General features: G+C 37.1%; 1 protein-coding gene across 1 annotated transcript in view; it reads right to left on the reverse strand.

The window, feature by feature from the left end:
• The window catches only part of col4a6 (collagen, type IV, alpha 6), a 61,199-nt gene that overhangs the window by 16,647 nt on the left and 31,870 nt on the right, over nucleotides 1-12,682 (reverse strand). Inside the window, exons 4-11 of the mRNA XM_079470421.1 lie at nucleotides 11,060-11,137; nucleotides 2,887-3,021; nucleotides 2,694-2,738; nucleotides 2,499-2,615; nucleotides 2,098-2,148; nucleotides 808-888; nucleotides 657-692; nucleotides 320-361 (exon numbers count right to left, since the gene is read on the reverse strand). Of these exons, the coding sequence (XP_079326547.1) occupies nucleotides 320-361; nucleotides 657-692; nucleotides 808-888; nucleotides 2,098-2,148; nucleotides 2,499-2,615; nucleotides 2,694-2,738; nucleotides 2,887-3,021; nucleotides 11,060-11,137 (585 nt within the window). The remainder of the gene's footprint in view (nucleotides 1-319; nucleotides 362-656; nucleotides 693-807; nucleotides 889-2,097; nucleotides 2,149-2,498; nucleotides 2,616-2,693; nucleotides 2,739-2,886; nucleotides 3,022-11,059; nucleotides 11,138-12,682) is intronic.

The raw sequence follows: 12,682 nt of genomic DNA on the forward strand, positions 1-12,682 counted from the left end.
ACGTGTCAATATTTTGTGTGGCCACCATTATATTCCAGCACTGCCTTTACCCTCTTGGGCATGGAGTTCACCAGAGCTTCACAGGTTGCCACCGGAGTTTTCAATCACCAAGACTTTCAATCAAAAATGACATAAACGCACGCGCGTACACACACACGCAAGCACGCACACACACATACACAGGGCCAGTCTAAAGCTCCAAAGTGTTTACTACACAAAATAACCTAAACCTCATGACTTTCTAATGGTGAATACAGAAAACGTGGACACTATGTATGGAGAAACTGCACATGTGTTGGAAATAAGATGAAATCCATACCTTTTCTCCCGTCTCTCCTTTGAATCCTTGGCCCGGGTTTCCCTGTATTACAAGCAGAGACCATCAGCACAGATGTTTGCATCGCTGATTCATTGGATAACTTTCTTCTGGAATGATTATCTTAAGAAAAACATGTGCTGATACATATAGGTATTGTTAGATTTATTAGTGACTTTAAAAGACTGATCTGTAACTACAGCACTCTTTATTTTGATCTCAAATCAAGTGTCTTGGTACATTTACTTTTGAATACTGCCCCCTGTCTGACAGGAGAATAACATAACTTGTGCTTTTTAATATAACAGCTGAACTACATTAGTTGACCATCTAAACTTACTTGTTGTCCAGGAAGACCAGGCGGACCAGGCAGACCCTGTAAAGACAGAAAAAGTTAGGTTACAGTTCTGATAAAAAGACCGAATATATACAGTATAAACTGTATATATTCAGTATATATATTCCTGTAGACTAAGTAGACTGATACATACAGGAAACCCATCCGGACCTCTGGACCCTGTTTGACCTGGAAATCCTACTGGACCTGGATAGCCTTTCACAGGTACTGGGGACTAAAATGTATACAACAAATGGAAGTTAGAAATTACTACATATTTCAAAAGGTTTATTAGGTGTATTAAAAAATATGTATGTTTTCCTACTGATGTTTCCTTTTTATATACCTTAAAGCAGAACTATGCTTCATAGTGACCCAAAGCCAATGCACCAGTTTTTTTTAAATATTTTTCTTAATATTCAATTCTTTTGAAAAAATGAAATCCGAAGCATTCTTTGTGATTTTTTCCAGAAATGATTATTTCAAGATAAATATTCTTTAGTGCAGTGGGAGAGTTTTGACTGATGTCGGACACAGCAAAAGGGGGCGGGCTTTGTAAAGGATCAATAGCTTTGATCTCGTTTCATCATTTTTTAGATCACAGATTTTCTAATTGTTGACCAAAAACACCAATTTGTCATATTTTATAAAGATTTTTGGCTTTGCAATTTAACATTTGAATATTTCTCTATTATTTCTTTATTATTAAAAGTATTTAGTACACATATTTCTTTTTGATTACATTTCAGTGGGTCTTGAGATTTTACCTGTCTAGGTGGGTCCCGGCATTGAAGTCTGTTCTAGATTTGTATTGGATTATTGCCAAATTTTGATTTATCGCCTGGTTTGAGTTGGCGCTCAAATGTACATTTGCATATCTCGTCTTTAAATATTCATACTTACAGTGAATAAAAAAACTCCCCTTAATTGTTGTTCAATAGTGAACTATTACCCATAGTTTTCTTATAATTTAGGTAGGTCACATAAATCTACAAGTTACATGTTAAATACACACTGAGACATTTTGATTGTCATATTAAGTGTATGGAGGTGAAACATTTCCCTCAAAATGCTTTGGAGTAGTCTTGAACCATTCATCAAACAGGATGCATGAATTATGCCTACACCAGTGATTTTTGTGGTAAAAGCAGAAATGTTTCTTATTTGTGGCATCATAAGAACATGGGCCCACACATGATTCACTTGAGAGGATTCCACATTCACAAGAACCATAACAGATGCATGTGATTTTTAAAATAATTGAGGGATTTTCCCAGACAGGTTTGCACTCCACACCCAGATTACAACTACAGACACATATTATTAACAGTGCTGGGAGAAAACGGCATGCGTGCCGTAGTATTAAACTATCTGTAGGTGTTTGTATGAGTGTGTAAAAACGTGTGTGTAAACTTTTGTGTTTGAAAAAACAATTGCTACTTACTGGTGATATGTATTGCGGTTCTCCTTTTTGGCCTTTTCCACCAGGCAATCCCTAAAATAAAAAATACTTTTAAAATACAGTAAATAAATATAAATATGAACAATTTCATTTATAAAAAAGGCCCCAAGCAATTACTGTCAATCAATGAGGTTCTAGAGACCCACAGCACTGCACATTATTTCTCTCTTATCTACTCGGTTGATTTGACAGATCTCTCTGCTCTGATGTACAAAACTCCCCAAAGGGTCCCCAAGAGCAAAGCTAAGCACCAATGATTTATATTATATTAAAATAATGCAAAACAGTGTTGTTTCTCATTGTAGATCAGTGTTTCCAAATACTTGCCCCAACATCATTGGTATCATTTAGTAATGCCTTTTTTAAAGCTTCTCAAAACTCACCGAAGGTCCAGATCTACCGGTAAATCCACTACGTCCTCTATCACCTGGGTCACCTTGTGTGCCATTACACCCCTCCAGTCCTGGAGGTCCGCTGGGCCCCTGTTGACCAGGGTGTCCCTGCACAAGATTGTGAAACAGTTAACTGCAAGCAAAGAAGGGTGAGACTATAGAAAAGCATAACTTCTGTGTACTTACAGGAATGCCATCATTACCACCGAACCCAGGAACACCCATTGGGCCCTGTCAAATAAATAAAATAAACAGTCATTCTGTTCTCTACATATCTACTGCAAAATGTGTCATGTGTACTGTACAATATATGATGTACTTTAAGAACCACTACGGTTATATAAACTTTATATACTGTAGACAAGAATGTTAATCTGACCTTGTCCCCCTTTTGTCCAGAGGTTCCTCTGCGTCCCCCATGACCCGTTTCACCCTTTGGCCCAATAGGCCCAGGGCCACCGACGAATCCCTCAGGACCCATGATCCCTGGTGAACCATGTGACCCGGGCTTTCCCTAGATTGAGACATATATGAACGTGTCGCTTAGAAATACATCCCAAATGTGATTTACTGCATTCATCTATACAGACACACTTTACTCTCTTTACACAGTAGAGAACATGTACCGTGTAGATCACATAATTATTTCACCCATAAACCTTTTAGCAACTGGTATGTGTGGTTCAAAAATGTGTAAAATATGCTTTTAACAGTAATAAAAAATGTGCTGAAATGTGTCCGCTGTCCGGCCTGGAGAACATACACAGCTGTAGAGTCCATTTCATGTAGTAGATGTAGTAGAGTTTCTACACTGCTTTATTTTATCACTTAACATTCTTCCTTCTGACCAAATGGTGGCGACACTATCTAGAATTACATCAGAGTGTCTCTTTTAACAGTTACCTCTCAATAGTGATACAGTAACCAGAGAAAAGTTTACATTCCATAAATCATTTAGAGTGCAGTATATAATAAAAGGGGATGAAATAGTTGAAGACATCCTCATGAACCAAGTCAAATATGGATCAGTGCATTTGCCTTAATCACAGCACACATGCATTAGAGGCTCTAAACGCCTCTAACCCTTAAATTGAAAAATAGTGTTTATGTGTATTTTGAGTGGTGGTTCCAGCCTGAGACTGCAGACACACGTTAAAGATACCCACTTACTGCGACCCTTATAATGCACAATTCTCAGACAAAACAAGGACTAACTTTGAAGATGATCATATACATGACCGTGCATAAAGAACATAGCTATACATGTATGATGACAGATTTGATAACTGTAACTGAGCATGTTTTTTTACGGATGGCTACTTAAGTGTAAATGTAACACACAGCATAGCAGGACACTGTTTTGTTTACAAATGAGATCAATGCAGATATTTCTGTACTTTTGCCTTTTTTTTGCATCTAGCTATACATGTTTTCCTTGGCATTGAATTAATTGCTGTTATGAAATGTAAAAATAGCCTGAAAAGCAGGTATTTGATTATATCAAAGACTTAACAGATGCCTACGATTCTTGGAAATCTTGCAAAAAACAGCCTCAATCCCTTGTCAGTAATGGAATGCATCTGTGCCATGGTAAAGTGGTTTCCTCCAAGGCACAACTACCATAGATAAGTATATAGTTTCTTTGCTTTTTTCTTTAGGCATGAATATGTCAAGCAGTTCCACGAATAATCAGTGAAAGAGCATATGTGCCACGACAAGCATTCAAATTATAACACACGGTGTATCTCACTTTGTTACATTGGTAACAATCTACCAACAATCTCCCTTCATATGTTTGTTATTTACAAATACCTGGACTCTATAGAGCGATAGCGGTCATCCTGTACATTTTTACAGCAGTGGTAGAAATCCCAAATTCGCTTTACTATGCTGTACTATTTGAAAAGTAATTTAAAAATGTGCAAGTACGGTTTCTACTGTTAATCCCACAATCCTTTGACATTGCATGGCGCTCGTGTTCCATAGAGATTAACAAAAAAACTCCCAACACCATAGTTAACAAAGTTAAAGATGTTGCATTATGATATTAATATATATATATATTGTATATACCTACCTATTGTAAGATATAAAGAGTGTAACGATATCTCGAAGTATCGCATGTCTGAATACAAAAACATTGTACATGCATGTATCGTATTAAGATATGTATTGTAAAGCTATGGCAATATATTTTTAAGTGAAATGTATATTTTTATGTTAAAATTCAGTTTTATTTTTCAGTGATAGATCTATTCAATTTTTATCAGCTTACAGATGGATTACAAGATGGTTGAATTAAACCTTGAATGTTGTCCATTCTTTAACACAGTAACAAATCGTACAAATTTTTTTCATGTTTTGGGAAAATTCTGTCATTGAGTGTCAGTTTCTTATTTTCAATTTTTCTCAAATATCGTGATGCAATAGCAATTGTAAACCCAGTATCGTGTATCGCATCGAACCGTGAGCATAGCATTTCGTTACACCCCTATAATATATATTAAAATAGTGTACATTATGTAAGTCTAGACGAGGGTTTATAGTTTACAACATTGTAATGTTTAAATAGATAATAAATGAAAATAATTAAAATCTCTCTCTATTACAACCTCTCTTTTCCCACCAAAACAAAATGTTATTTGAAACTAGCTGTGTCTTACAGTTACTTCTTAAAAATGTAACTTATCCTTCAAGTTATTCCTCTCTGACAGTGATGAATGATGAAGGAATGCATCACTGCTGCCACAATAGCCTTCAGCAACTTGACATTTAATCTGAGCCTAAAACAGACATGCCATTTTTCTGTCGATGTTTAATGGTGATTGGCATTGCGACACCATTGGGAATTACCAAGGAACGACAGTTACATCAAAACGATAACTGTAACTACACAATAGAATACAATAGCTTCTAAATGCAATCAAATCAAGAGAATGCCTCAAATAAGCATTTGAATATTTTCTTCACATATCTGCGTCAGAATTAACATAAACATGGAAAAGTGACTTCCAGTCAAATTAACGTGCACTAGACTGCTTCATTCATTGCACAAATCTGCCCCCTCACAATAGACACAATAGAATTCATTCTGCCCTCCTAAGCCCTCTGTCCTTCTCGCCTGGCCAGCAAACATGCACCCCACTTCCTGTTGGAACAGCTAACAGCTAACAGCATCCATGAGCCAACAGATTCCCTCGGTTTAATCGTGTTGGCTCTGAGGATTTGGTATGAGCCATTGTTCGCAGGCAGCGAGGCTCAGGCGTGATTTTACCTGTCACGCCATGTGTTCATTGGAAGCGGTGATGGAAGCACCGCTAGGAAACACATCAGAAAGCAGCAGGGTGTGGACTGAGTGATTCAGCCCCGATAACCAAATTTCTCTGAGTGTACCAACCCGTCTGTAAAACGAAAGCACCAGCCATGCCAGGCAGACAGCAGTGAACACACTGACTCAGCAGGCTTTCTTTCTTCCAAATCTTTACCCGGGAGGCTTGCAAAAGTGATATACTGTATAAATTAGTCACAGTGTGTTTTAGTGTGCGTGTAACCCTCTGGGCCTTAATGATTTTGTTATTCATTTTATAAGTGCATACTGTGTTGTCAAACCTGACAAGCACTTTTTAATACTTTCTTAGTAAGATATTTGCAAAATCAAGCGACTACACTGTTACATGATTTGTTGTTTCAACTTAAAAAAAATTGAAAAAGATACTGGGCTGCCTTAAAAGAATTTGTTAATTCAACATAAAAATATTAGATAACAAGTTTGTGTTTTAAGTTAAATTTTTATTCCAGTCAGGTAACTTAATTTTTTAAGTTGAAACAACAAATATTTTTTACAGTGTAATAATTATGATTTATTGAATGAAGAAAATAAAAATCATGAAATATGAAGATACAAGGTTTCAGAAGGACAGCAGCGATATATAGTATTTCACAGACTTTCTGGAATTCAATTCAATTCAATTTTATTTATATAGCACTTTTCACAATTTGCATTGTTCCAAAGCAGCTTTAATGGATTTTTTTTTAAAAGGCTCAAACAAGCTACATGGTGTTTTGTATAATAAATTCAATTATTCTAGTAAATAATATCTAATGTCAGCATCTCCTGGTGGTTTATTTAGCATATTATGCATTAAGTGAATGCTTGGCTGAAAAGATGTGTCTTTAGTCTAGATTTAAATTGGGTGTCTGATCCTCGAATAATATCAGGAAGGCTATTTCAGAGTTTAGGTGCTACGTATGAGAAAGCTCGACCCTGTTTGGTGGATTTAGTTATTCTAGGTGTTATCAAAAGTCCTGCGTTTTGAGATCTTAGAGAGCGTGATGGGTTGTAGTGTGATAGAAGCTCTGTTAGGTAGGTAGGGAATGATTTATCCATCTCTTTATTCGCTTATTTTTAAGACATGTTATCAATAATGTAAATGTAATGTATGTTTTGTTTTAACTAGATTGTTTGGCTTACATAGTTCATGCATGTCTATTTCTTTTAATTTATAAAGTGACAATGGAAGCTTAAATTTAAGTCACTTTTTCCCTTTCCTGTTTTAGCTAATATATTGTTAGAACAATCTGAACAAAATCTCAAAAATATCCATCTATCTGTTTTCCAACTCACTTATCCTAAACATGGAAATTATATAATTACGAAGTATACTATTATTTGTAAATAAAGATTATTATGATTATGATAATAAAGATTTTGCTAATGTACTGTATAAACAAGAAGATTTCAGCTACCGATATTACCTTGTTTTATATGTTTGATGGTATAGGGTTGCTTAAAATGTACTGAGATGCATGAGGCCACATTTTCCCATTGCTGGTATTCTTTTTAGCACTTATCTTTCACTGATGCTTACATTTGATTACCAGCAGGGGACACTGTTCATCCCAGACAAAAATGAGGTTCAATAGAGTTCAAGCAAAGAGGGTGGGTCACTAACAACCTTTTCAACTCCCACCTGTTCGACCAAGACCACAGGGTTCAAACGTTACAGTCACATGTCAGGCCAAAATGCACCTAAAAGGAATTTGTATTGGTAGTCATCATTTTAGGGTCTTAGGGTTACAGAAAAGACATCGCTACAAAACACCAATAAACAGGAAATGTAGATCTTCAGACATAAGGTCTAAACATCTTGTTAACTAAACCTACCAGAGTTAACGCTCAGACACACTGGTTCAGTATAAACAAATAAAGACTGTTTACATAGGTAAAACCTCTTGATGTGAATCAACATATGACACCTTGCTGTTCACAGTGATGCAAACATGTCTACCTCCAGTCAAGCTGTTTAGTTCAATCTCGCATAACCTAAACACATGCTTCTTGCTTGTTTGGATTGTGGATACCTAAGGGTTGCGCGGATGAAGCAGATAACACAAATAAGGATGAAACAGCATGTCTGGGTCTGTCTTCATTTTCATAGTTTTTTTTCTCACACTGTAAAAAGTTTCTTAAAATGAATAATATCTTTCAAACCACTGTGATGTACGTATGTCCAGTAAAAGAAAACCATCAAGACTGTCTAAGCTTCATCACATGAGGCACTTTTTGTTTATCTGTGTAAATATTTGTTAGTGAACTGAAGGACTTGATTTAAATGAGCCTGAATCCTTGCTATCGTCTTAGTTAATAGCTTGTAACATGTTCAGATATTGTAAGCCCCATTACACCAGGTTTAATAATCTCGGAGTGAAATCAGAAAAAGAGAAATAAAAACATCAGCTATATGTTCTTACTCAGACATACAGTAGGTAAACGTATATAAGCAGACACGCTGCACATTTTCTATTTGTCTCATATTTTCATTTGTGTAGCCTACTATACATGCGTTTTATTTTTAATTTGATTCTCAGTGACTATTTATTTTTTACTGAACAAGCTGTATAATATTATATGTACAGTATATACTGTATATCACTGCGGGTCCACATTAACTACAGCAGATAATCTTTCATCCCAGTGCGGGTTAAAGCTGGAGTAACTTTGCGAGACTGATTCAGGGAGGCTAAAGTGGTCACACATGCTCGGCACACATGAAAGGGAGTGTTGCTTTTCTTTGGCCGCCCTTAACCCAAACCATTATGTCAGCAAGCGGCAACCTCTGACCTGTCTGGAAGCGGATGTTATTGGTCCGAACGAGTCCAGTATGGGCGTCTGTTTTTTTTTTTGGGTGGCGGACCAAAGATGAGCGTACTTTAGGAGGCTTCATCGTGGCTGATGTTTATCTTTAGAGAACTCTGGGATTGTTTAAAACAGATGTTCGTAAAACATGGTAAAGATTTTCATACTACCTTTAAACCGATTGTAAGCTGTAGATTTCATTATAATCTATATATGTATTTGATAAATCATTGTAAACAAATTTTGCAATTTTTGTGGTTACACATTTAAAGAGTACAAAGATCACACAACATGATATTCAGTAACGCGTGTTATGTCCTCTTTAAGACAATAACCAATTTACCTTGTAGCTAAGGATTTAACCTAGCAGGTATAAACACATCGAATAAAATTCTTTGTGGTGGCTCGAAAAATGGGAAAATGTCCTAAAGTGAGTGTGCCTCAGCCATGAGGTCAGAAGGTGCAGTCATGTTTCTCTGTCAACACACTCACTGTGCTTCCTATCTTTCTCTCTTACTCTTTATTTTCACCTTTTTATTTAGTGTTTATACGTTGTATTTTTTCCTACAAGCATACCCTTCTACAAACTTAAATCATTATTTCCTATCTTCACTTATCTGACAGTTTAAAAACATACTATATATGGTTCAAATTCAAGTTCCTCTCTCTTTATCTCTCTCTAGCTGTGTTTTTGTTCCCTCAGAAGCAGACATTCCCAGTACGGCTGACTGCACTTTTCAGAGGTCACTCACTTTGCATCGAATCACATTGGCTCCTGTTGTATTTGGAGCCCACAGCTCTATTAGTGAGGGAGAATCAGGTTCAAAGATGGTTTACCCACCCTACCAGTGTCTTTGTGCTGATGGATTACTGGAATGAAAGGTAATAGCCAAATATGTAGTTGAACCATCAGACCTAGTTTGTCTGCCCTGATTCAGGCTTGACACTGTGCCTGACTGAGACATGGTTGGGTGGACTGAGCTGCAATGATTCAGACGAAAAGTCCTGATACTTCTGACACCAATAGCTAAAATAGGCCAAATGGGTCATGAGGTCTCTGTCATGGGTGTCATGATTACAGCATGTGTCTGTGTTCTGTAAGTAATGCGCTAAATAAGAACTGTTACTAATGTGACTGCATGTCTAACCCTGAGTGGATTGCTATTAGCCTGGTCTTTCGATACCTATAATACCTTGATTGATACCTTTTGTAAATAACTATGGAAAAAGCATCTGCTAAAGCAGAAATGTAAATTGTGTATGCCTGGAAAATATGTGGTAACTTTAACATTTGTTTATTCCGAATGGCAAAACAACTACTACTTTCTCAAGATATGTGGGACGCTGCCATGGAATGTCACTAATAAAAATCCTAAATAATGGAATGTAATAGGAAGTCATGCTAGTGGGCACAACTGGCATAGTTGCTCTGATGCTCATAAAAACATCTCTCATCATATATCGCTGCTGGTGTAAACAGAACAACAACCATAAATTAAATCTGAGAGCATTTCTAAGCTTTGTGCCAACTGTTAAACATGCTACGGGGAAAATAAATACGGACATGCTACATTGGGAATGTCTGTCTATGTGTTAGCAAAAAATGTATGTTTATGTTCAAATCTGAAAAGATTTATATGTACTGTGTATTTATTCACATCTGTATAAACTATAAGAAAGCACGAGAGAAAAAAGAAAGTGAAAAAAAAACCTGTCAAAAATAGGAAAAGCGAGTATGTGTGTATCCTGTATGACATATCGCTTATTGCTCCCTGAACTCTTTGTAAGTCGCTTTGGATAAAAGCATCTGCTAAATGACTAAATGTAAATGTGTGTGCATGTAAACAGAACTGTAAAATCAGTGATGCTTCATGACACACCGACTGTCTGACTGGGTGTGGATAAACAGGACTCAACAGTAGCCTGGATAAATTCTAGAGACTTCTTGGCCAACACGCAGTCCTCTATTTAGATTTTCATCTAGAGTTGTAATGCCTGCATTGCGTTTTACTGCAACATGTCTCTCACATAAGAATAATTTTGTCTTTCAAACAATGTTGTTTCTAAATGTATAAATGTAACTCTTTATCATGGGAAAATCTTTATCAGCTTGTGGAGGAAAATGAACTCTGAGCTGTGTGACTTGCTAATGTTTGTTCAAGGGTTAGGATTAGTTTCTATGAAAACAGAATTATATTTCAGAACTACGATTTGAAAATAAAAAGATGAAGATACGGAGGACCAGGAGAACTTAGTTAATGTTTACCTACGCTGCTACTCGACATTTCCAAGATGTGTGTGTGAATGTATGTGCGGGTGTTTGAAGCCTTGGATTTGCAGTTAAAAGTGATTATGTTAAACAGAATAAGGTCAGGACCGCAGTATTAACAGTCTCAACAATAGCAATTTTACTCACCCTGCCACCCTTTAAGGGTAAACATGGACACGGTCCCGTGCAGTCTCGTCCAGCACATGGCTCCAGAACCTCTGTCCCCTGCGCATACAGAGAGACAAGATTAAATACTACATATACAATTATTCTGACATCAAACTACAGGAAAGAGTATCCAGATTCCCCAGATAAGCAAATTTGCCATTACAGATGCATTTCAGTAACACATTTAACATTTTGAGAGTCTTACAGAAATAACTGATAGAAAATATGTTGTCACAATGTGTGACCGTAAAAAAAGTGTCATTGATGACTTGGGGATCTATTGCTCTGGTTCTCTCCCTGAAGCCAGAGAAGATCCCCTCGACAACAGAAAGTGCTATGTGATTCCACCCCTCAACAAAAGACACTCCTCTGGATTTTAGCCCACGGTTCATCATACGAAAACATATTCTGTACAGAAAATAAAGACAAACACATTAAAGTTCATTCAGGTCATCGCAGATGACACCTAACTAGAATGCTCGCTAGAATGCTCACGTGCGCATAGATACAGATGACCTCTATTGTCCCATCGCCCCATGATGGGATCACATTCCAAAGTAGGCATGTCCCACCCTTCCCAATCATCCATTTCTTCTACCCCCTGGTCCTTTTTTACTTTGAAACCCCCAACTCACACGGCCTCTAAGGTTTCATGGTATAGAATGTTAATGTGTATATGTTTACATCACTTTAGGTCATGACCGTAAATATGATATTATTGCACACAAAACAAAGTATTACATCAATTTCACTACTACACGGTGTTTTTTTGTATGCATTATTAGGGGCCACCTGTTGATTTGTTTTTTTTCTGGGTCAAGTCAAAAGAATCCACCCCAAAGGTTGTATTTTATTTTGATACTTCACCCAAAAATGGGGGACAAAATATGTCAGGTTATAAGCATTCTTCCAAATATCTTTCTATTTGTTCATCAGACCAAAGAAATTGACACACATTTGGATCAACTCGAATGTGAGTAATTGATCACAGCTTTTTCATTTTTTGTGAAGTATCCCTTTAAGTTCTAAGGCTGAGAGACAGGGGGCTCAGTTCCTCTCTTCATCTATCCAAGTCTATAGGATTTCACTTCTCACCAGAAACGTATATCCAAATGCTTAGTAAAGTATCAGGTTCAAAACAAGATCTTGTTGCGTACAAATATCAACAAACATCAGATCACAGCATAACCTGCAGGAAAAGCTCTGTGAAATGCAATCCCCCTCATTCAGCAGACCTGCGAATAACGTGATCAATGAAAGCTGCGGGTCTACCCCTGTTGGAGGTTAGAGGTCACTGGATAGCATTTCACTATGATTAAAGGATGAAAAGGTGCAGACAAGAGGGGATAAGGGCCCCATGAGGCTTTGAGGACAGTGGGCACTTGGCCGAGGGGTCAGGGGTGTTTGGATGACGGTCAAGAAAAACCTCAAAGGTCTTAAACTGATAACCAAGACCTCATTTACAAATCACAAAGGCCATGTGTCTGCAGCGTCTGTGTGTGTGTGTAAAGGTGATATAAGGGCCCCTGTGGAACCTGTGCCCACTCACAGCATCACATGACTCCAGAAAGTCTGCGACTTATTCAACTTGTGACTGCATTT

The sequence above is a fragment of the Barbatula barbatula genome, assembly GCF_947034865.1.
Source record: "Barbatula barbatula genome assembly, chromosome: 1".
Classification (NCBI taxonomy): Eukaryota; Metazoa; Chordata; class Actinopteri; order Cypriniformes; family Nemacheilidae; genus Barbatula; species Barbatula barbatula.